Here is a 22,242-nt window from a genome sequence, read left to right as displayed (position 1 = left end):
TGCTGCCATCAGTTCGCCCGTGGAGAAGCGTTTTAGTCTTGAAGTCTTTGTCTCGAGGTTTGATGGAAACCAAACCAGACGTGACGTCACAGCGGACGACTGTTAGCTGATGACTTAATAAACTGAGGATTTGGTTTTATTCCTGACTGACGGCACTGAGTCTTATCTTCTCTTCAGTCTGTTGGAGAGTTTCTTCAGCAAACTGAATGAACAATTTTGACTTTATTTTATTTAGTTTGAAGAGAAGGGAGAAGAGAAATCTTGGACAAAGCAAACCTCAGGGGGGTTTATTTCAAAGAGGTCATTATTACCTCTCCCCTCTCTGAAAGCTACCTATGAAACCAGTCACATGGACAGCTTCTCCCTTTGAGGGCCCGCCATCACGCCTCATAACCATACACAGAGGCAGGCAGGGGAGACATCAAATTATCTTCTTTCACACACTTTGCTTTTGGACGGACCCTGAGATGCATACCAAATAAAAGCAGGTGGATGAAGAATACATAAAGACTGGAGCGTCCCTGAGGGTGGAGGTGGTGTAAGCCTCTTCAGAAAGTCCATACCGACTCAGGTTCCTGCTCTGAATGCTAAACACGGTATAGAAGAGGAGAGGAGGAAGAGATGAAGCTCTCCGGGGGTCACCTGCAATTTCACATTAATTATCCAAATTATCAACGACTTCAATGAGGCTCTCCAACCAGTTTGGGTCAAGACGGTCTCACTTTTAATAAGAGCTGTAATGTGGAAGTTGCTGCAGTGGAAGACATTTATAACACTCGATGTTTGAGACCTGAAGAGAAAAAACACCAACGGATCTCCACAGGTCCAGAGTACAAAGCTTTTTCTACGCCTCTTGGCCTTTTAGGTTGCTGAAAACTGATCTTCTGGAAAACTCGGTCCAGGGTGAAGATACGCAGAAACGTTTTCAGTGTTTTCGGCTGCTGATAAAATTGAACGATGTCATTGTATCTTGGTTTTAGAGCCCGACTGATAAATCAGTCAGTCGATATTATCAGCCATTATCGGCCCATCGTAGATGTGTCAGTATCGGTTTCTCAGTGAGACGATAAAGTTTAATATCCTGCCTCCATTACAAGAGTTTGGTAACAACATGTGAGGCTTCATACAGTGTGTGTTTATGTATTCTGTGTAAATAGGGAATATCAGCTGATAATTGATACTGGTAAAAAAAATCCTGTATCGCTCGGGCTCGACTTGGTTTCATCCACATCCTTAAAACTCAGCAACGCTCTCTTTGAAAGAGCGAACCCCGACCCCTCGACTCACTCATGACCTTCTTCTCTTCTGTTGAGCCCTGATGTTTAGGGTCGAGGGCTCATGAGAAATGATGTCAAAGACGCTGAAAACATAAATATTGGATAAACAACAAAATTAGATCTGTTACGCGTGTTTTGCAAGTGTTGCATCATGGGTAGTTTGAATGTTTAAAGCTGCTCGTCTACAGAGATTCTTCAGAGTGAATCAGCATGAGCAATGTTCTGTTAGTCCAGATGATCCTACAGGAGTTCTCATGAGTCTTGTGAGTAAGATCTCCCAGCAAAAGTTATTTTCTCCTCAGACAAACAGCATCTCAGGCGAGCTAACCCGACAGGACTAGTCTGAGAGTCTTCTTTATAAAAGCAGGTGTTGGAAAAGGTCGGCGTCACCTTATAAATCAGGCTCGTCTCACATTACATCACTGGTTTGGTTAAGTTCTGACCTCATTTCAGAGCTTTCCACTGTCTGACCTGTTTAAACAGTCGAGGCCCAGTATCGACTTCTAATCCCCCTCAAAGTATTGATCGCTGGTCGTTAAATTAAGGTCATTTTCACTGGGAGTTACACAAGCCTCATATTTCTGTTCTTAAATCTGCAGAAAAACATTTGTAAAATGCTGTAAAGATACCTAAAAAATGTTGTAACCTAAAAAATGTTGCAAATATGACACAGAAGTGAAGATCCACATTTTATTCAAAGGCTTCTGATGAATAAGATAAGCTAAGATAAGCTAAGATAAGATAAGATAAGCTAAGATAAGCTAAGATAAGATAAGCTAAGATAAGCTAAGATAAGATAAGATAAGATAAGCTAAGATAAGATGAGGGGATATTCACTGTTACAGCAGCTGTGATGTGATTAAATGTGATTTCAGACAAACTTAATTGTAGTTTTTGTAAAATAAAGAAGCTTCTCTGACAAGTTCAGACATTTTTTTCTCACAGTTGAACTGAGGTGAAAGTGATGTAATGCTGTCTGCAGCTGACTCAGCATTTGTGAACACGTACCTAAAAATAGAGTTTGAAATTCAGCGAGTTCAATTATTTAACGCTTACCTAAAATACCGCTTGACTCACTGTTGTCAAATGTGTCATGTTTTAGTCAGAGCTCCAGGTTCTGCTGTTACAAAGGCCAGCTTTAAAGAACAATGCCACTTTAATTCATCTATTTCTTCTTTATTTTTAATAATCAGAAGTCCAGACGGCCTCAGTCAGAAGCCTCAGCGGTGTGATCTGCTACAGGTCCGTTCCATATACGAGACGTTCGAGCTTCTCTTTTTCTCAGAAATACGATCGTGCATCTATAAACAAATAATGCATCGTGAAGTTAAACTGAGACGAGTCACACACTACAACACTTTGATGTGTGTGTGCATCAGTATGTGGGCGACCGCATGTGTCTGTGTCACCGGGTGAGATTTAATCGATGCAGGACACACAGTGAGAAGATAAATCAACAGATACTTTCAGACAGTCAGTCAGAGTAAAACTGCATTAATTAACATTTGCATGAAACAAGATGGACTAACATGTTCCTGCTGAAGTCATGAAGCTCCTGAACATCAAAGACGCCTGACAGAGTAAATAAGTTAGTTTTTAATTGGACTTAATGTGATCAGGCCTTCAGTCTGACCTCAGTGGGGTTTACATCCGTTACTGTCTGCCTGCTCCGAGCAGCGACATCAGTTTGAATTCAATCAGTCGGACGATGTAAACCAGACCGAGGTGAAGTCAAATTGTTTCATCCAAACAGGAGCAGCATGTTTGTTTTAAATATTCAGTAACAGATGGATATCCTCGTAGCCCGGTTGCAGACCTCTCCGTCGCTGCCCACAGCTCAGATGGATCTTTGTTGTGCTCGCTGACGACGATTTGTGTAACGGAGCAGATTAATTCAGCTGCATTACAAACGATCCGTCAGTGCCTACACTGGTATTTTTCTTATTGTGATGTCATTTCTTGGAGCATCTTCAACTGATTCATATCCCTGAAGTCTCTACAACCGACACTAAAAGGTTATATAAGTCAATAAATTATGAAAGTGTTGAAATGATGTCATTAAAAAAAAAAAATCGGACATGTTTTTCATCCAATTTCACTGATTAAAAAACACAAAACATATCGACCCAAAAGATTTCTAAATGTAGAAACATGAACAAAATATTTTAATTTAAAATATGCACATATTTTGGTTTTTGAGATATGAACATTTTCATTACAGCCAACAAGGATGCCAAACAGCCGACTGCAGTTTTAGTCATCCCACTGGATATTTATAAGGAGATCTGGAGACATTTCCAGCTGTTTTACATGTGAAGTCTGATCAACCGAAACAGATATTTTAAGCCAAACCAGATGTTTTTCTAAGCCTAACCAAGTGGTTTTTGTGCCGAAACTTAAGCAGAGCATAAGCACAGCGCTGTGACAAGACAGAACAAAAATAAAGTTGCAACGTTGCTTTACAAATGTCTAAAACGCCGAATTTCAACCTAGTTTGTCCCCCTTGATAACAGAGCACACGCTCTTGGGTGAAAGTAAAAAGAACAAAGAAATGTGTGAAGAAAATGGGCAAAACCAAAAGGAAAGCTGAAAGGACAGGACTGAGTAACAACAGGAAGCAGCGTACCATATGTACCTGTTTAATGGCTCCTGGCTTTAAGTGAAGGTAGGAGAACGGGAGTGTTGAGCCTTTGACCTCGTTCTGCTTTACATCAGCTGCAGAGAAGAGAACAGAGAAGACTTCAGTTGTACAGTATTTACACACTCAGGAAGAAATCATTCGTCTTGGACTTTATTACCATATATTAAATGACTGATGTGTGATATACTGTTTCTGGTTATTATGGCAGAAAAGAATAGTGTCTGTCACTGTGCAACCAAAACAGGAAGAGGCATTGTCTTCCCCGGTCACTATCCCCAGGTAACTAAATGTGGAAAGTCTACACGGCAAAAGACAAAGAAGCTGCTGATGGAGGAGGCGAAGGAGGTGAAGACGGGCGTTCACTGGATGGACACGCTCCGGTGTTGTGTCAAAGTCTGTTCCCCTGTTGATGTGTGTTTCCTCTCACCACCAGGACCTGAGACGCTCAGTAAGAAACAAAACCTGCCTACTTATTAATACAAACGCCTATTTTACTCTGACTTTTCTTAGCTGACTTCAGGGTTTCTATCTCAAACTGGGGTTCTTACGGTTGTTTTTTACTCTGGACAATAGACAGGCTGCTAGTGGTAGCTAATGCTGCTAATGTTGTCTGTGCAAAAGTAATACCACAAGGAGACACTAGGAGGCAGGAATCTATAAACTTTGCATATTTTAACTTTAAATGTTCATAATGTCAGAAGTTATTTGGGAAAGGTGTTTCCTCCTTCTCAAAACAAACAAACAAACAATGTGATCCTTCAAAAACACTATGACTACAACTCACTAGCATCAGCTGAGTTGAATTTAATATTATCATTTTCTATCTCAACCAAATGACAGACAACACTAACTTCTATGATTCCTGTTTATTACCATTATTACTCCTGCTATCAATAATCAATGCTACGATGTGAACAGATGCAGCATCTGTTGGCCTCATTAAACACATTTAACCCTGTAAGTCTCAAACAAATTAACACATTTCTTCAGCCATAATTCAAAAGTTTAGATAATAGATGAGTTCACACTGTGACCCGGGCCTTATAGTCGACCCAACGTACAGCTGTTTCTATAGCAACAAGCACTCGCGAGCAGGAATGAGGCCGTGATTGATGATCAGTGGTACCTACAGCTCCTGTTAAAGAACAGGAAAATCCCTTCAGTAATGAGACAGATTCATCATGTTAATGCACAGTGTTTCATGATTCACAGCTCATGATTCACGTTTTTGTGTTTGTTTTCAATACGTGATTCAAAACTGCGGATCAATTTGTCACGACGGTGCAGCCTTGTGAGCAGTAAACAAACGCGAAGAGAGTCGTGACAGAGCAGAGCAGCGTGCCATCGCACGGACAAAACGGCAGCAAGATTAAAAGTGGACAAACTAATCCGTCTGTGCTCAGGAGCTCTTTTGTTCACATGTCACTGTCGACAAAGCTTTTGTTTCATATTCAGCGTGACTACTGTCCCATGTGGGCCACCGTACATTGATCTGTGAGCGCTGGTGACCAGACGATTGTTTCCAGCTCGTTCTGGCTGAGAAAACTGAACCAGTTTGGATCAGAGAACAACCCAACGCTCAGCTTTAGTTTGACTTTGCTTTGATGGAGCTATAACGTGATTTAGGCCACTGATCTGTATCAGTGTTGATGTCTCTGTTTCAAATCTGAAGTATTTCTCTGTAACACAAATATGCAACAATCGAGGTTAAAAAACATCCCGAGTCGGTTTTAATCAAGAGTTTAACATTCAAAAACTCTGCTTCATCAGGACTGTGTGTCTGAGTCTGATCAGATTTGATTGACAGCCTGACAATCAACCACCTGTCATCACATATTAATTAATATCGCTACATCCTGATTGGTGCACAGATATGGATGACATCACCTTTCAGAAGAGCTGCGCCCACTTTAAACCAGTGAGAAAAGCACAAAAGGCAGAAATCTCTTGTGTGAAGTCTTTGACGGCTGAAAATTGTGTTTTCTGATGAAGTCTGCAGCTTCTTCAGTCGTTTAGGAGACGCTGAAGCTCCAGAAATGTTTTGTGGACTACGAAACGTCACCTGACTTTCCATCAGCACGAGGGTGAGGAACTACTGAGTTTTCATTTTTTAACGGACTGTTCTTTTAAAATCCTGCGACAGGATGTTTGCATCATCTGATGTTAAATGTAATGAAGTAAGTCAAATATACGTATATTCACATGTATGTTTATACTTCACATTATAGGCTGACCGATTACTGGCCTGGCTGATTATCAAGTTTGAAATTCAGCGTTCAATTTCTCATCATTGGAATCAGTGTTTTTTTTTGTTTTTTTTATATGATTGCCAATAAAATATATTAATTTAAAAATCTGGTACATTGGCTCTGATGCAGCATGTAATCTGCAAAGTAACAAATAAATAGATGTAGTGGAGTAAAAAGTACAATATGTGTCTCTAAAAGGAAGTGGAGTGGAAGTATAAAGCAAACGGAAATGGAAATGTTTGTTTACATGATGTATTTACATTATTAAATGACATTTTTGAAACTCTATAATATGGACATATCTTCATGTACAGTACATCCCACATGAGCTAAGAATCATGTGACCAGAAGCTGCTTTTACTAAAAAAATTTCAGCATAAAAGCGATCTACACTCCTAAATAAGTGCTGTAAATATAACGCGAATGCTCCGAAGCTACGACCGTCGCCATGGTAATCGACACCCGAATCAGTATTCAACAGCGTCCGTGTTGTTTTTTATGCATTACATCAAAAATCCCAAATAACCCCGTAGAAGTGCAACATTATTCATTACGTATCACATCAATTATCTTTAGTTTTTCTCAGAAAAGGAGATTTTTAGCCTGACACTTCTGTGAATCAAAGAGTTACTGCTCTTAACAAAGCCTGGTCTTTTTACATGTTGGCATACAGACTACAGTATATTTATTTACTTATTTGTTTGGACCTACAGTACATTGGTTTGTATATATTTACTTTATGTGAAGTCCGATTTTTGTCTTCACCTCTCATTAGGTCATCAGTCATTTTACAGTAGTAGCAAAGTGTATAACTAAATAATGACTGCAAGTTTGAGGAAGTTATGATAGTTTTCATGAGCAATGGTTTTAATGTATGTGAATTGATCCTGTCGTCCTTCGAAGCCCCAAAGCTTTAATAATTATTTTAGGTCTATCTAGTACGGCTACAGGTCGCTGCTGGCAGCTGTGCCGATGATGCAGGCCCGTCAGACAGAAGGCACATGACTCATGGATGTGGAGGACCTTCCAAATCTGTTGACAGCAGCACTGCCCACACAGCGAGGAGCCCTTCTCCCCGCTTCTTATTCACTCCAAAAAAACTAAACCACATTCATGTGCAGATGAGGTGAGACGGTGACTAATCCTGCACCAACTGAACGTTTTGGGAGACCTGAATAAACTGTTTAATAATCAGTTCGAGCTGCAGATTCAAGCTGAACTCTAAGACATCCTGATGAAGTTCAAAGGAGACGACTGCTCCTGACTTTTTACTGCGAGCGTCGGCAGAGTCGCAGCTGACAACTTCGTTGCTCCAGTGGATATTTCAGAGGGAGCAGGAGAGAGACATCTTGTAGAAGGACTGACGCCAAGAAACCAGCTGCTATTAAACTCCATCAAAGCTGCGCCTGAGTATGAAAAACTGACAACCACCAACAACAGGGAGCCAGGAGAGCACACTGTCAAAAGCTGGTTTCAAACTAAAAGATGTTATCTGACTGCTTTAAAACCTGAAGAATAGCTCTCCCGCCGATAGAAGTGTGATGAAAAGAGAATTATTCCCAATTGCTGCCAACGCTTCAGCCTCTCGGTGCCATCTGAGAGCACTGAGCTGTCAGCCGGCGAGGACAAACTAAACTTTAAAAGATGAAAGTAAAAATGTCGAGCGCAGAGGTAGACACGTAATCCACCAGAGACCCAATTACACCTAAACCCTGAGAGGTGGATGCAGAGGTGGAGAGCAGGGCGCCCACTCTCTGCAGAGGAGGAGAGGAGGACAGCTGCTGCTGCTGCTGCTGCTTCTCATCATCCTGATACTTCTATTGACTGCTGATTATTGAGTGAAATCAATACACCAGGTGTGACTAAAAGCTACCTTCCATGCAGATGATCCACGCAGCGGGACCACACAGGCAGCAGATTCCTCCCGCTGTAATTGCACCGAAGTGTAAAAGAAACGTCATTACAGCCGAGGACATCTGGTTCAGGTTTGGGAGAATAAACTGGAGCGCGTGGAGAAAAATTCTGTCTGCTGGTTCCTCTCAGACTCTGTTCTGAATTAGCGTCTCCCACGTGTTGAGTGTTTGTACGAGTGGCTCGGTGCCAAACGCTCTCGTGATTTAGCCACCGTGTTACAGCTGCACCACTTCTCCCACCACAGCGACTGGACTGCCAAAGCACTAAAAGCTACCAAGCTGAACGCAGAGTTGGATAACATGGTTAGACTGCAAGTTCTCAGCTGAAGTAGTCCAAAGTCAGACTGTCAACCGTGGAGTGACTTTTGATTCCCTGCTGAATCTCCATAAACATGTCAAACCTGACAAAATATTAAAAAATTACACCACAAACTACAACAACTTTGTCTTTGTTTACTCAAACCTTGACGTTTGTATGTACTAAAGTTACTATTAGTCCAAAATGTGTGCTGCGTGATTCCCAACTAACCCAACTCATGCAGACATTTGAGACTTAAACACACCACAAACCACGAGTCAGACCAGCAGCAGCCAGTAACTCCACATTCAAATAAAACAGCCAGCTGAAGTCGAGCTGCTTTGATGCTCGTCGCTGCAGCAGTGAAATAAAACCGCATCATGATTTCAGCCATGTTAGCAGCAGGACACTGGGGAGGATGACGCCAGCAAGTCCAACGCTTTGGTCCAGGTTCAAATCTCTCAACAACTATTGGACGGATTAAGGCCTGATCGATATATTGATTCAATCACAGATCCATCGTGTTGGTGAGTGTGTTGTCCGTTAGGCGCCGATATCAAAACCTTTTCTTCTTCAAAGATAATAACGCAGAAACAGATGCATGGGATAAATATACTGCATTCATTACAGGCTTCCATATCTTAAAAGTGTTGGATTACTACATTTGGGAAATCATAGCAAAAAACTCATCTTGACAAATTTGGGACTGTCACAAAGTAAACATTGCGGATGCCAACTTCTGGGTTGGCCCACAATAATGTCCTCCCTGCACCACTGTATACTGTTGCTATATTAATTTAGAGATATTTGGTAAAAAGAGATTGTGATATTTCATTTTGTCGCCCAGTCCTGGTATTTATGAAGTGTTTCTGAGGAGATATTGTTTGAGATACAGCCTAAAACCATTATAATATTATTTAAAGGCCATATCACCCAGCCCTAGTAGAAATCTAAATGTACGTTGGTCTTTAAATAATTACCCAAAGAATAATGATTAACAACTGAAGTCACTAAACTGTGTCTGCAGCAGAAACCTCAGGCAGGTTTGCTTTGACGAGCTGAACAACAACAAATGTAGAGATGACCCCTCAGTGATTTTTAGAAACGATCACACTGCTTGATTAAAAACTTTAAAATCCTTTTCCTGACTTCTCTACCCTGACAAAACTTTGATCCAACATCGACGTTTCCTCACAGGTCCAATCAGCCCCTCGGGTCTTCAGAGGAACTCATTACTCTCTTGGTTGTGAGCTGTATAAAGTTTATGTTTCCTGTCTCATTAACATTCAGCTAAACTCTGACGGGTATTTAAATCTGATATAAAGAGCTGTTTTTGTCTCTCTATTGATGCTCCTGCTCGTCCTGATTTTGAGGCTTTTCATTCTCACTTGTCTTTGTTTCATTTGTTCACTCAAAGGTAAAATCTCCTCTTTGTATTTATATTTAGTCAAATCTTCCATTTTTAAACCTGAAGCTGCGTGACGGTGGAAGGTGTTTCATCTTAAATATATCTCACACAGCTTCAGTTAAGACGCTCACAGTGGATGTTTTGTACGTCTGACTAACACATGACCTCACAATGAGTTTAGAGAAAAGAGGAGCTGATAAAGCTCCCGTGCTGCGACAGAGCAGAGTTCAGGGACGAGGTCACCCTGTGGAGGTCTGACCATCTGCTTTTTAACTCAGTTTGACTGAATTTAATCTCGTTAAAACTAGAAACCTTTGAAAGAGCACCGGGGCATTAGCATGATGTGACCGCGGCGTGTTTGAGGAGCGTGTTAAAGGCTGGTAATTTAATCAGCAAATAAAGGAAACGACCCTCTTCCTTCTTCCCTGGTGTCAGCACGACTCACTCATACACATTTCTTCATTAATTGACAGGAATCTGGGGGGTCACCAGATAATTAAAAGGGATGAAATCTATCCTTATTTTCATTATATTTTCTTTAGTTTTTGTCTTCACTGGATACTTTCACTTGTTCTGGCCAAACTTAACAAATCTGAGAAGGAAATTCTCACAACTCAGGTCCTCATCTGTCACATGACTTAGATTTAAGGAATCACAAACAAGAAACTAGTTCAGACTGTCAAATTTAAGGTAGTTTCAAGGCTTCTTCTGGACATAATCATGTGGGGCTGTCACTACTGATTATCTATTTATAATCTGTTGATTTATATTTAATGAATCAATTGTTTAAAATGTCAGGAAATAATGAAAGATGCCCCTCGGTGACATGTTCCAGTTTCTTGTTTTGTCCAATCAACAGTCAAAAGCCCCAAAATATTAAAGGGCCTCTGAGGAGCTTCTGTACTTGTTAGTTCATGTTAACGTTAGCTAACTGTTGTTTTTTGTTAGCAGAGCGGAGAGACGCGCTGAGACGAGGCGCATGACAACGTGCATAAAGTCACATCCTCTGGACTGAACCACAGATCAACAGATCATCCACAGGCCTGTGCAGACAGGAGAGACGGGGAAGGTCTCATTTTCCCCGTCACGTTACAATCTGCTCACACGTGGTCAATAAAACAGTGATTAACATGTAAATGACTACAAATTGTTACATAGATCTCTGTTAACCCAACACAACCTTAAATGTAAGAATCTGGGACAGAAAGTTTGGAGTTAAAAAGAGATTTCGTTGAGCCAAAGACGACCAACAGAACTAAAACTGGAATATATTCAATTTACAATAATGCAACAAATGCATCTCTAACAATTTTAATAATCAAAAAACAAGTCGTTTACAGTCACACTGGGATCTGGGAACTTGTGACTTACTTTAACTATTTTTTGACATTTTATTGCTTAAACATGTAACCGATGAATTTAGAAACCAACTGGTAATAAAATAATAATCATTATTTTCACCCCTACAACACTAAAACTGAGCGAAGTGCTTCAGTCCCTTCTGCTTGCTACATTTTCACTTTGTTAAATTAAGGATAAACCAACACTACAATCTGAACTCAGCTGCCAGGGCTGATACTGACAGCCTGATATTTTGTATTTTCCCTCGAATGACTCCACACGTCCTCCCTCAGTTCACCCCCGAGACGCTCTGTTGGCAGGATGGGAAGTAAAGTAACTGCCAGTCCTCGAGGATCGCCCCCCCCCCCCCGTGGCTCGTCAGTCCTTTTGTCAGGCCGCAGCGACCACGCTGTGATCCACAAATAGACTAAGTGCCTCAGTGCTGCACATGAAGGGAAGGGACAGATGGACCTGTGGTTCCCCTCGCCACAATGCCTGTGGACGTCCTCCAGAGACACGACCTGAACTTGTGGAGGTTGGATGTGGAGGTGGGGACACAGATAGCAACGGCAGGCCAGGAAAAAGCAGAATCAGGGAAGATCCCGAGCAAGATCCAAACAAAACGTGTCTGTAGATTTATCCCCAGATGACTGATTATTGTTCTTTGTTGTTGTGTGACAGCCAGCAGAGAGAGACGGGTCCTCCGGCCAGGATTCAGACCGCGGATGTTGTGTTCATGTAGCAGACGCGGCGACCATCAGGACACCAGAGCAGACATCCCTGCATGACTGCTTAACATGAACATTCAGAACCTCAGAGTCAAAATCTTTTATAGCCACAGGAAATATACGAAGAATTCAAGTTCTGAGGCCAAAAATCCATCAAGTGATTGTATTGCTGGGTGATACGACCTTAAAATAATATCACAAATACACAATATACGTATATTTCAATATCTGGAAACCTCCTCTAAGCACTTCATTAAAGTTCAGACTGGCACTAAAATCAAATATCACAATATTATTGACCAAATACCTCAAATATTGATATTGTGACAATATTGTAGGGATGACTATCAGTACTCTGAGATTTCTGATAAATAATCATCAGTAATGTGGATATAATGACGAAGTGGGTAAAGTTAAGTATTCGATCAAGTAGAACAGGCTGGTGAGTTCAGACTTATATATCATAATAATAATACAATATCGATTTCCCAGCCCTAAATGTCTTCAACCATGCTAGCGGCTCTGAGGTTGTACTTGTGGGCACAGCTAAATGCTACTCTCAGCATGCTAACATACACACAGTGACACAGTTGTTGTCAGAAATATCAATCAATACATGTGGATTCTGAATATTTTTGACAGTTTGAAACACGGTTTAGAAAACTGATATTTTTCAAGGTATTGTATGAAAGTTAGAAGTTCCAGTGTCGCGTTGACACCAGCTGTGACACATTAAAAAATGCATTGAGTATTTAACAGCTTCTTTCACAATTAAAGACTATGAGAAAAGTATTTCTGAGCCGCTATGCCAAACGTCTTGAATTTACTTGAATTCAGACTTTTGTGTTTATTTTAACATGCTAACATTTGCAAATTTGCACTCAACATGAAGTACAGAGGAGGCTGATGGGAATGTTATTGGTTTCAACAACCAAAGTACTGGACCAACTGAAGTTCTGACCTGATGATGGTGCTGGATGAAAAGCCAAGGGATCAATGACGTTCACTGCTTCTCAGGGGGACATTTATTCAATTAATTCATTACTCATTCATCGTTTCTGACATTTTACAGACTAAACGCGTCATTTTTTTTAAATTACAGATTGAGCAATGATGAAAGTAATCATTAATTGCAGCCCTGAGGCATAAACTAAACAACTACATGGAGCCAGAAACAATGAGCCTCGTGGAAACGGACGATTTTCCCTTTTACTCACATTCACCTCATTACGTGAACACAATGTAAAAGACGTCTTTCTGGCGCTGCTGGCTGGAACAACGAGTCGTTCAGGTGGTACATATAATCCTATTCTGAACACTTTCGTCATGCAGATGGTGCGCATTAATGTGCCAAACTGATTTATGCACAATGCAAAGAAAACTTTGCCCAGTAAAGTCTCAGAGAGTCTCTTGATAACCGTCTGGCAGCCGAAGCTCCGGGAAGAAACACTGACTGGTGGAAAAGGTCAGTGAGTGTGTGTCGCACAGACTCACGAGGTGTGAAAGTAGCAGCAAACACCGGCCAAATGCTCGTTTGGCTACTCAACTGGACGCCGCGCCAGTTAATCGACTCTCATTTAGAGACTTTACTTTGCTCTATAAATACAGCCTGCTGGTGAGTCGTCAACAGAGGGGAAGATTTCTATCTTGCACTCATACAGAAGGAAAACAATTCACCTTAGTGTTAAAAAATACACTTAAAAATCCTCCTTTGTGTTTACTGGCTCAGTTTTCAGTCATCTGCCACCTCCTCACACACTGTCAATCAACTGACAACTACAGAAATCCTCTGTAATTAAAATTAATCCTCAACGATCTTGATAACTGAGTCACCATTTGAGTCACTTTTCATGCAAAAACACAAAACATGTCCCGGTTCTAGCTTCTGTACCGTGATGATGCTGCTTCTCTTTGTCTCATGTGACAGTAAACTGACTTCATTTCGGTTTTTAACAGGTGGTCAGAAAAAACAAGCAATTTAAAAATGTTCCCCCTGGATTTAAGGATATATTAACAGGCACTTTTCACAATGTTCTGATATCTTAAAGACCATTTTTCTGATTATCATAACAGTCATTTTTCTGTCAGATTGCTGATAAATTAAGCTAATTTAAAATGTGCCTCTTTGCTCTGATGCAGCATCCTCACACACAACGTCCTGCCTACAACACCATCCGATCGGCTACACGTCACAACTAACAGCCTGTAAACACTGAACAATCTGAATCTGCAAAGTTACTCGTAGCTAAAGTTATCACATAAATGCAGTGGAGAGGAAGTGAAAGGTGGCAGAAAATGTAAGTAAAATACCTCAAAATTGTTCTTAAGCACAGTACTTGGAGAAAAATATTTGAAAGTTTGAAACAAAGACTTTCATTTTTACTGCAAATGAATATCTGTTCACAATATCGTTTTTCAGTCTCCTTGATTTCTAATAATGAGTACCGGATGCATATATGTTTACATATCAGCTGATATGTAAACGTAAAATGATGCTTGGGATGATTTATAACTATTAAATTCGAGTGAAGTTTACCGTTTCAATTCACCGATATCATTTACAGATACAAGTGTTTGAAGGATCGCTGCAGAAAATGTGTGTATATACATTGATATCAGAGTTTTTTACCCACTACTACCGACATCAGCCCCCAAAAATGCATATCGGACAGGCTCTACCCACAACTAATAACAATCTATACATATATATATATATATATATATATATATATATATATATATATATATGTATATATATGTATATGTATATATACATACAACATATATTAATTGATTAAAGAATAAGCACTGTTGATAATAAAAATAATTGTGAGTTGCAGCAGTCATACATAACATACACAAACATTTTTGATAAGGTTATAAAGAAAACATTTACAGTGTAAGAATAAGATTATATAATATTTAGATATTGTTTCTAAAGTAACTCAAACATACAGAATATGTTTAATTTCTGTATTCATGTACTGAATGTCATACAGATGTGTCAGTGAGCTAATGTTATAAATCACATCATTTATAGGTCCAACAATATCATCTGATTAACATAAAACATTCACAGATAACAGGTTACTTTTCGATAAAGTCCATTAATATCGCTTTTATTAAGAAATGAATGTTTTTGATCTTCAGACACAAACTTTAGTCTGAATTTAACACGACATGCTGCAGTTTTCAACAACGAGTTTGTATAATCTCCATCTTAATCAGCCTGGTTCACGTCCTAAGTTTTGTTTTAACGAAGGTAAAACTATTTATTTTACTATTTTCTGACGTTTTAAACCAGAATCCGACACTGTGAAGTTGACTAAAGGGCGCAGCTGTCGTTAAAAACGTGGATTAAACCTTTAAACGAGTCGCTGACTCAGATTAAGAGTGAATAATTAAGCAAGCAGCTCCGTGCGGGGCACCGGACCTGCGGCGAACACCCGCAACTCACCGCGGACAGATGAGCCTCTCCTTATCGTCTCGTTGTTCCGGAGTTGAGCTGAAGTCAAAGTCTCCCTACAAACTAATAAATCCAACAAACTGTGCGGATGTGGAGCAGCTGAGCCGGACTGGACTGACTCCGCTGCCCGACCCGCCCGGAACAAACCTGCAGCCGCAGTCAAGCTGCGCCTTATATACCCGCAGCTTCCGGCCTGCGCTGTCAGAATAAAACTACTTCCGGGACCAGTAAGTACTTTTACTCATGCAGCGTACTGTCATTTTAAATATGTTGCTACTTTATAATTTACTACACTGAGTTTTTACTCTGTAGCCTATTGTTTTAATCACTTGTGTTGTCCTTAAAGTAATAAAAGATAAAGTCCTTAAAGATTTTCATGTAAATAAATAATAAACAATGAATAAATATAAATGATATAAGTCGCTATCTATCGCCGAATGAGGTAACACGATGATGATGATTGCGCCCTGATGAAAGCCCTTGCGTTTGCTGTAATACCAAAGGTGTACACTAGGTGTCGGTGGCGAGTTTTTCCGGAAAACATCACAAGCGGCGCACAGTTAGAGAGAGTCGGTGGTCTGTCCCGGTCTCTGCTGGCGTTGGGAGTAAATGGTTAACGTTACTGTTAACAGTCGTGGCAGGACGAAGAAAAGACCGATAACAGCAGACTTTAAAATAAACTTTAAAATAAAGGTGCAAATCGCTTTCATGTGGTGTTGTTATGGAGGTGCGGCAAAGCTGCCAGGTCCAGAAATACACCTGCAGTTGCTGCTTCCAGAGATCTTCGACTTTTACCTAAATAAACTTTTGAATGCAGGACAGGAGTATGTTTGTGCTGTGCTGTTTCTACTTTTACTTTTTTTTTCTGTGTACTTTTTCCACCGCTGAAGAAGATCAAGCCGGACAGGACTCATGGGTCGACCAGATAAACAAGTGAAGAACTCCGCCAATTTTTCACATTAAAACCTGTTTACAGACGAAGTGCTGCTGCACTGTGTGAAAAAAGATTTATAAAACTGTTTGAAGACCACAAGTTTGAAAAATGAAGAAATTCTTTCTACAGCTTTTAAGTGTCGACAGAGGTACATGAAAAATGCTAAGATATAAGATAAGATAAGATAAAAATACAGCAACATCAGAATAAAATGAAATAATTTGAAACAAATAAATAATAAATGCTGAACGTCTGGTATTTTGTTTACTTGCTGCCCAAAGACATCAGTTTAAGTCTGTATAAACAGCATGCCAAGTAGAAACGCTGCCCGTCGGGCTCAAACTGGCGCCGTTCTGCAGACTTCATCAGTACGTGACGTCTGGTGACTTTAACCTGAGCAGATGTCTAATAAACTGTAATAACTGAAAACACTCATGTGGGTCCGCCGGGCCTTCAATTTTTGATGTGAAGTTGGTCACTCAGCATTTTCACTTTTTTGCCATCATAATCCATAAACCGATCCCTTTTTCCAGCATCATATTCTGATCATTAAAACTACAGAGTAACCTCTAAAGACTTCCCTTCTCATCTCCTGATCTCCACTTTGTACTCCACTCAGATAAATATGCTAATCTGCAGGCGCTAAATGTGGGGAGCTATCACTCTCACTGTGCACGAAACAAGTGAAGAATATAAAACGAGGGCAGAGATGAGAAGGACGACGTGGAGCTTTGTGTTTCACTGATGCTGGTTCACTTTAATCGAGTGCTGCAGATGTGGTTGATGGGCCGGTGCAGCCGCGATGCCTCGAGGCAAGGTGACCTACTCCTGCTGGATCAGTAGATGCTTTCATGGAGCAGCTGCACACTGTTTAGCTTTTTTTACACCTTATATAGCTGTTTAATCCACAACCACTTCATGAGGAAATAACAAAACACTGATTAAAGAAATGGAAACAAAATATAAAAATGAAACTGAGAGACTGTAGACGATGACACAGTATAAAGTTTAGTCTCTCAGATTGTCTTGTTGTAAACAATAGTTTGATGTTTTCTTCAGGAGACAATTAGCTTAGCTTAGCATGACTAGAGGACTAGAAGCAGGAAGTCACTGCACTCAAGTGGTCTTTAGAGGTGATGTTGGCATATTTTTTAAAATAATTTTAGCTCCAGCTCCGTACTTAGGACATTTCATTTTCTCAAAAATTTAAAAAATTTGCCTGGATCCAGCCATTCCCAAACTGTTATTTATCTATTTTTTATTTCATGAACACAACAACTCTATGTGAATATGAGCCGAAGGAAATGCAGTGAAAATAAATAATCCATCCACATACAAACAGCAATTTATAAATTTGAGAATAAACTCAAAACAGAAAAGAAAAACATCGTTTTATCAGTTCTGACGTCTATTTTTCTGTCTCAAGCCTGTACAGAAAAATGACACCTGAAAAATACCTGAGACTTTTATCATGTTTTATGATAAAACAAAGGGTCATTTGATTTATTACTGCCTCTTGGGCCATCACTTTCTAAATATTTGGGGGTTTTATCAGTTATTTAATATTCCATGCACCGTCACTGGTGTTTTATGTTGAAATAAAGATCTGAGAAGTGTGAAGTTCACTGTCTCTCTCCAGTCATAAGACATTTTCACTTTTAGCTCCAGATTTCATTTGAAGCTTTCAGCTGACACCAAAGGTGGACGTTTCTGTAGAATGACTCAAGTTCATCTTTATTTCTATTATTTTAAATAATATTCTTATAACTCTTCCCTGTTTAATTATATTTTTGTGCTAGGCCTTTTTTAAATGTGTTTTATACATTCACTTTAAAGCACTCTGATCTGCATTCACTGTTAGTATGAGATGCTACACAAATAAAGTTTATTAATATTATTTACTCCTTTGCTTTGTGCAGAAAACGTGGCTGGTTTCTCCCTGAAAATGACATCATATTTCAGCCACCCAGCCTGGTGTGTTTTGTGAGAAGGGGTTTGGGACGCGTCCCACACAGCTCGGTGTAATTGCAGAGCAGCACTGTGAACAGTGCACCTCTGTTCCCTCCACTGACAGAAGAGCACCATCTGGCAGAGCATGTCGAGGACACCGGGGAGCTCCAGTCTGTTCAGCACAATCAGGAACGGCGATGAAGACGAGTGAAACCTCCGCTCACCTCCTTCTCCACGGGTGGTCCGACTGACATCCACATTTTGAGTTCTGAGCTCGGCTCCCGTCTTCACCTCGTCTGCGAAGACAGATTAACAGTTTTGTTTTCTGATCTCGGAGAAAAGGGAACATGCAGCGGTTTAGAGGCTGAAAATCTGGGAGGTTGATTGTTAAATAATGCAGCAGACTTCCCAGTCTCACAGTGGGTGAGAAAGCCAGTCACAGTGGGGGAACCATAACACATCAGTGGGATTTATCTCAGCCGATAACAATGGTGTTTTCTCTGGGAGCACAAAGGCTGCGGCGGCTTCTTCACAGAAACTTTACTGAAGCACTTGTAAAAAAAAGTTTTGAATGTTACTAAATGTGCTAAAACCAGTTGCAAACATGATGATGGAAATCTGTTTCCAATAACAGTCTCCATGATTACAACCGTTTCATGTAAAGGCTCGTAAGAAAGCAGTGAAGCTGGGAGACAACAGCAGTTTGCTCTGGTGGTTGTTACTTCTTAAGACGTGTGGAAAGATTGTGGAGAAGTTACACTAATTTGGAAAATAATAGAAATAAAGGCACAAAAAGGATGTTGTTTTCCCACGTGTTTGTTAAGATGGATGCTGCCCATGTTGCTATGGAGAAGAAGCCATAGCAACATTGGAGACAAAACGCTGCGCTATTGTTTAACCAGGCGATCACTGCTTTAACAATCAATTATAATAATCAATTATCCATTCCAAGTTCCAACATGGTCATTTTTAGTCAACAAAGAGCATTTTCATGTTATTTTAAACTAGCGAGCAACAGCAAACACTGTTTGTTTGAATTCAGGTCAACCTCTGACTGAACTCAGCACTCAGCAGAGACTGTGGTTCTGGTTCTGGTTCTCTGTCTCCTCTCTGTAAAGTTACGTTCATGAAGTAAAGTACATTTCCCCTCCAGCTCCAGTCAGCAGTCAACATTACAGAACCTGGAGGTCACCTCCGGATCACTGCTGCAGTCAGGCTGATAAACAGGAGTGAAGATAAACCCACTTTTTAATCCCAGAAGTTAAACAGTAATCTCTGAGCTCTCCTCCCGTCGGATCAGAGCAGAACCTGATGAGACTCTGGATGTTTATAGTTGTATAGTTGTTGACACTCACTTTTACAGTCAGTTACATCCAGATACAGACTCAGCTCTCTGAGACGGACTGTAACTGAAGAAAAGCGTCCTGCTGTGTCTCCGTGTCAAGGTCACAGAAACATATGGTTAACACAGAGACACATACGCTGCGGACAAACCGAGCAGCTGCTTTGTGTAAAGAACAGAAATGTCAGACTGCTCAGACGAGATAAAACATTTCAGCCTTCTCTCAGAAGTCAAACAATAAAAACACTCTGCATACAAATCACTCTTTTTTCCCTCTGATTTCACCACCTGCCATCCAGCCTGACAGCTTCTCCATCTCACATCACCAATCCGTCGAGCAGCAGTGAAATTGAGATTCTTGCTGTGTGTCGTCCTCGGTAGAAAGACATTTTCAGAGATATAACAGAAGCCCTCCCTGTCTTGTTGGCTGCAGACGTTGGAGCAGTGGGTTGTGAGTTGAGTCGGTTCGTGCTCTGTCGCTGTCCATTACCTCAGCGTGGTCCCCTGTCACATGTGATGGGCGCAGCGATCCCCGCTGCAGGTGCCTGATGTATAAACCCTGACAGGCCTCCGGAGGAGCTGCAGGCACGAAGGACTTTGGGGAAAGAAAGGTCGCCCACTGGGGCTTCACACAGGCGGGGGGTAGATTTGTGTCTCTGAGAGCTGTTGTGATTGAAAGAGTGCTGGAAACAGTCGGTCTGATGTTGTGCTGAAATGTTTTGATGGCTTTTGAACTGTTGAGTCTTGAACGTTTCTTTAGTACACTCATCAAGCCGATGTTAATGAGAGGGAGAACGTGTCAGGGTTTACTTCACATCACTGCACTGAATTCCTCGTCACGATCCAACACATCCTCACACCTGAACGACTCAATAGATCGACTGTCTGCGAGTCCCAAAACAACATGACTGCTGCGGCGTACCAGCGCCAGGCGGACTGGATCTTTGCCGTACGCTCACAGTTTGGTGAGGTTTTTAGGAAACAAACGTGGTAAGGGTTAAAACAACAATATTACTTACAAAACAGAGAAGCTGTTGACCATAAAACCAAAACAATGAGCTAAAAGACGCTAAAAGAAACACTGTGTAGAGCTTTTCTGCAACTGCTTACAATGATAGTGATGCAGCTTTAAGGAATATAACTTTGTTTTATGAATCAATATTCATATATTAAGGTGGTTAAAAGATAAAAAATCGGACCCATAACTCTGCTTTTACGTCAGTTTTCCGGTCAGGTCTCTGTTACGTAACGCACCGTCACCGTCTGTCTGATAAAAATCATTCACAGCCATCAGAGCTGTGCGATGCTACGAGACGCTCGGCTTAAAAAATGAATGAATTCTCCGTCAGCGTTGATGTTTCACTGCAGGTGATGGAGGGAAGTGAAGCTCGGCTGCTCGATGAGGTTCAGGCTGACGAGACGGAGGAACGAAAACACACTTCAGATATCTTTAGACGGAGAATTGTACTGTATAGAAATATAATATAATTGATAATATTAAGGATGTAAATTATTGAGCGTGTGGTGGGAAAATACAGGAACTCAAACCTTCACACTGAGAATGAGTACTCTTGTTGTGATCTGCGATACTGCACGAGGAGGACGAGGAGGACGAGGAGGAGGAGGAGGAGGAGGAGGAGGAGGAGGACGAGGAGGAGGAGGAGGAGGAGGAGGAGGAGGAAGGCTCCTGGGTCTCAGCACATGCAGAATAACAAACACGCTGCCTGCTGCTGGGGAAACACACCTGGGACCGTCCTGTGGACATTTACCGCTATGTCAATAACTCCAGGTGAGCTCCTCCACGCTACAATGGCCTCCTGTACATGACGGAGACACGAGGAGCAGCGAGCTGAAAGCCCAGAGGACACGAAACACATGACTCACGCAGCATTTCAAGGACCGATCTATGAAAACACACCTACGTGAAGCAGCAGGAAGTCCAGAGCTGGATGTGTTTTCACAACCTGCAGCTTCTTTTTTTTTATAAATGCATCCATCATTTATGTTTGTGATGACAGTTTTACTAATTAGCTTGATATTAGAGGAAGAAACAACAAAGTCCACAAGGAGTCCAATCAAAGCAGGCAGGTTCTGAAGAAGTTTGACACCAGTTTTCAAACTATTAATTTGAAGACAAAGTAAATCTTTACGAGAACGACACACTTAAAACATCTGTTTTGCAAAACTAGTCCCTGATTTCACTTTGATTCACAGAAACTCGCTGTAATTGTGCGATCATAAACATTTTGTGTTTTTCCTGCCTGATAATCGGTTCAGAAAAATGTCATTTGTAATACAACAGCAATACACCTGCGGTTTGTTGTAAAGGTGTGTTTGGACTCTGGTGTCGTTGCCATAAAGGAGGTGATGATTAAAATGTTCTGACTGATGATCTGCAGCTCAGTCTCCAGGACACAACGTTAGCAGTTAACGTTCCTGCAAACCACAGATACATCCCAGGTTGACTTTTGTACCAAACGCGACATCGTGGCAACAAAACCAGCTACTTTTCACGGGATGTCGGACCATCTACATCCGTGACCATGGCGACCAAAACAAGTATATTAAGCCAGCGTCTCTCTTTTACTGAACTGAGACGAGCTCAACCTCTTGGTTAACTCATCGTAAAGCACAATTTATTCAAACAGGACGTAACCTAAATCAAACTCACTGAAACAGTGTTGGTTTGTCTTTC

At 40.9% G+C, this 22,242-nt stretch overlaps 1 protein-coding gene across 2 annotated transcripts in view; it reads right to left on the bottom strand.

Annotated features, from left to right (window-relative positions):
* LOC140994879 (tetraspanin-18B-like) overlaps positions 1-15,434 on the bottom strand; it is a 29,111-nt gene extending 13,677 nt beyond the window's left edge. The window contains exons 1-2 of one of the 2 annotated variants that reach the window (XM_073464705.1): positions 15,313-15,434; positions 3,904-3,992 (exon numbers count right to left, since the gene is read on the bottom strand). In XM_073464705.1, coding sequence (XP_073320806.1) covers positions 3,904-3,906 — 3 coding nt within the window. In that variant the 5' untranslated portion in view covers positions 3,907-3,992; positions 15,313-15,434. The remainder of the gene's footprint in view (positions 1-3,903; positions 3,993-15,312) is intronic. The other variant, XM_073464706.1, reaches the window with a different exon arrangement.
* Positions 15,435-22,242: the final 6,808 nt, after the last annotated feature.

The sequence above is a fragment of the Pagrus major genome, chromosome 4 (genome assembly GCF_040436345.1).
Source record: "Pagrus major chromosome 4, Pma_NU_1.0".
Classification (NCBI taxonomy): Eukaryota; Metazoa; Chordata; class Actinopteri; order Spariformes; family Sparidae; genus Pagrus; species Pagrus major.
Note: the sequence above shows the minus strand (reverse complement) of the source record. Positions and strands in the feature narration are given on the sequence as shown.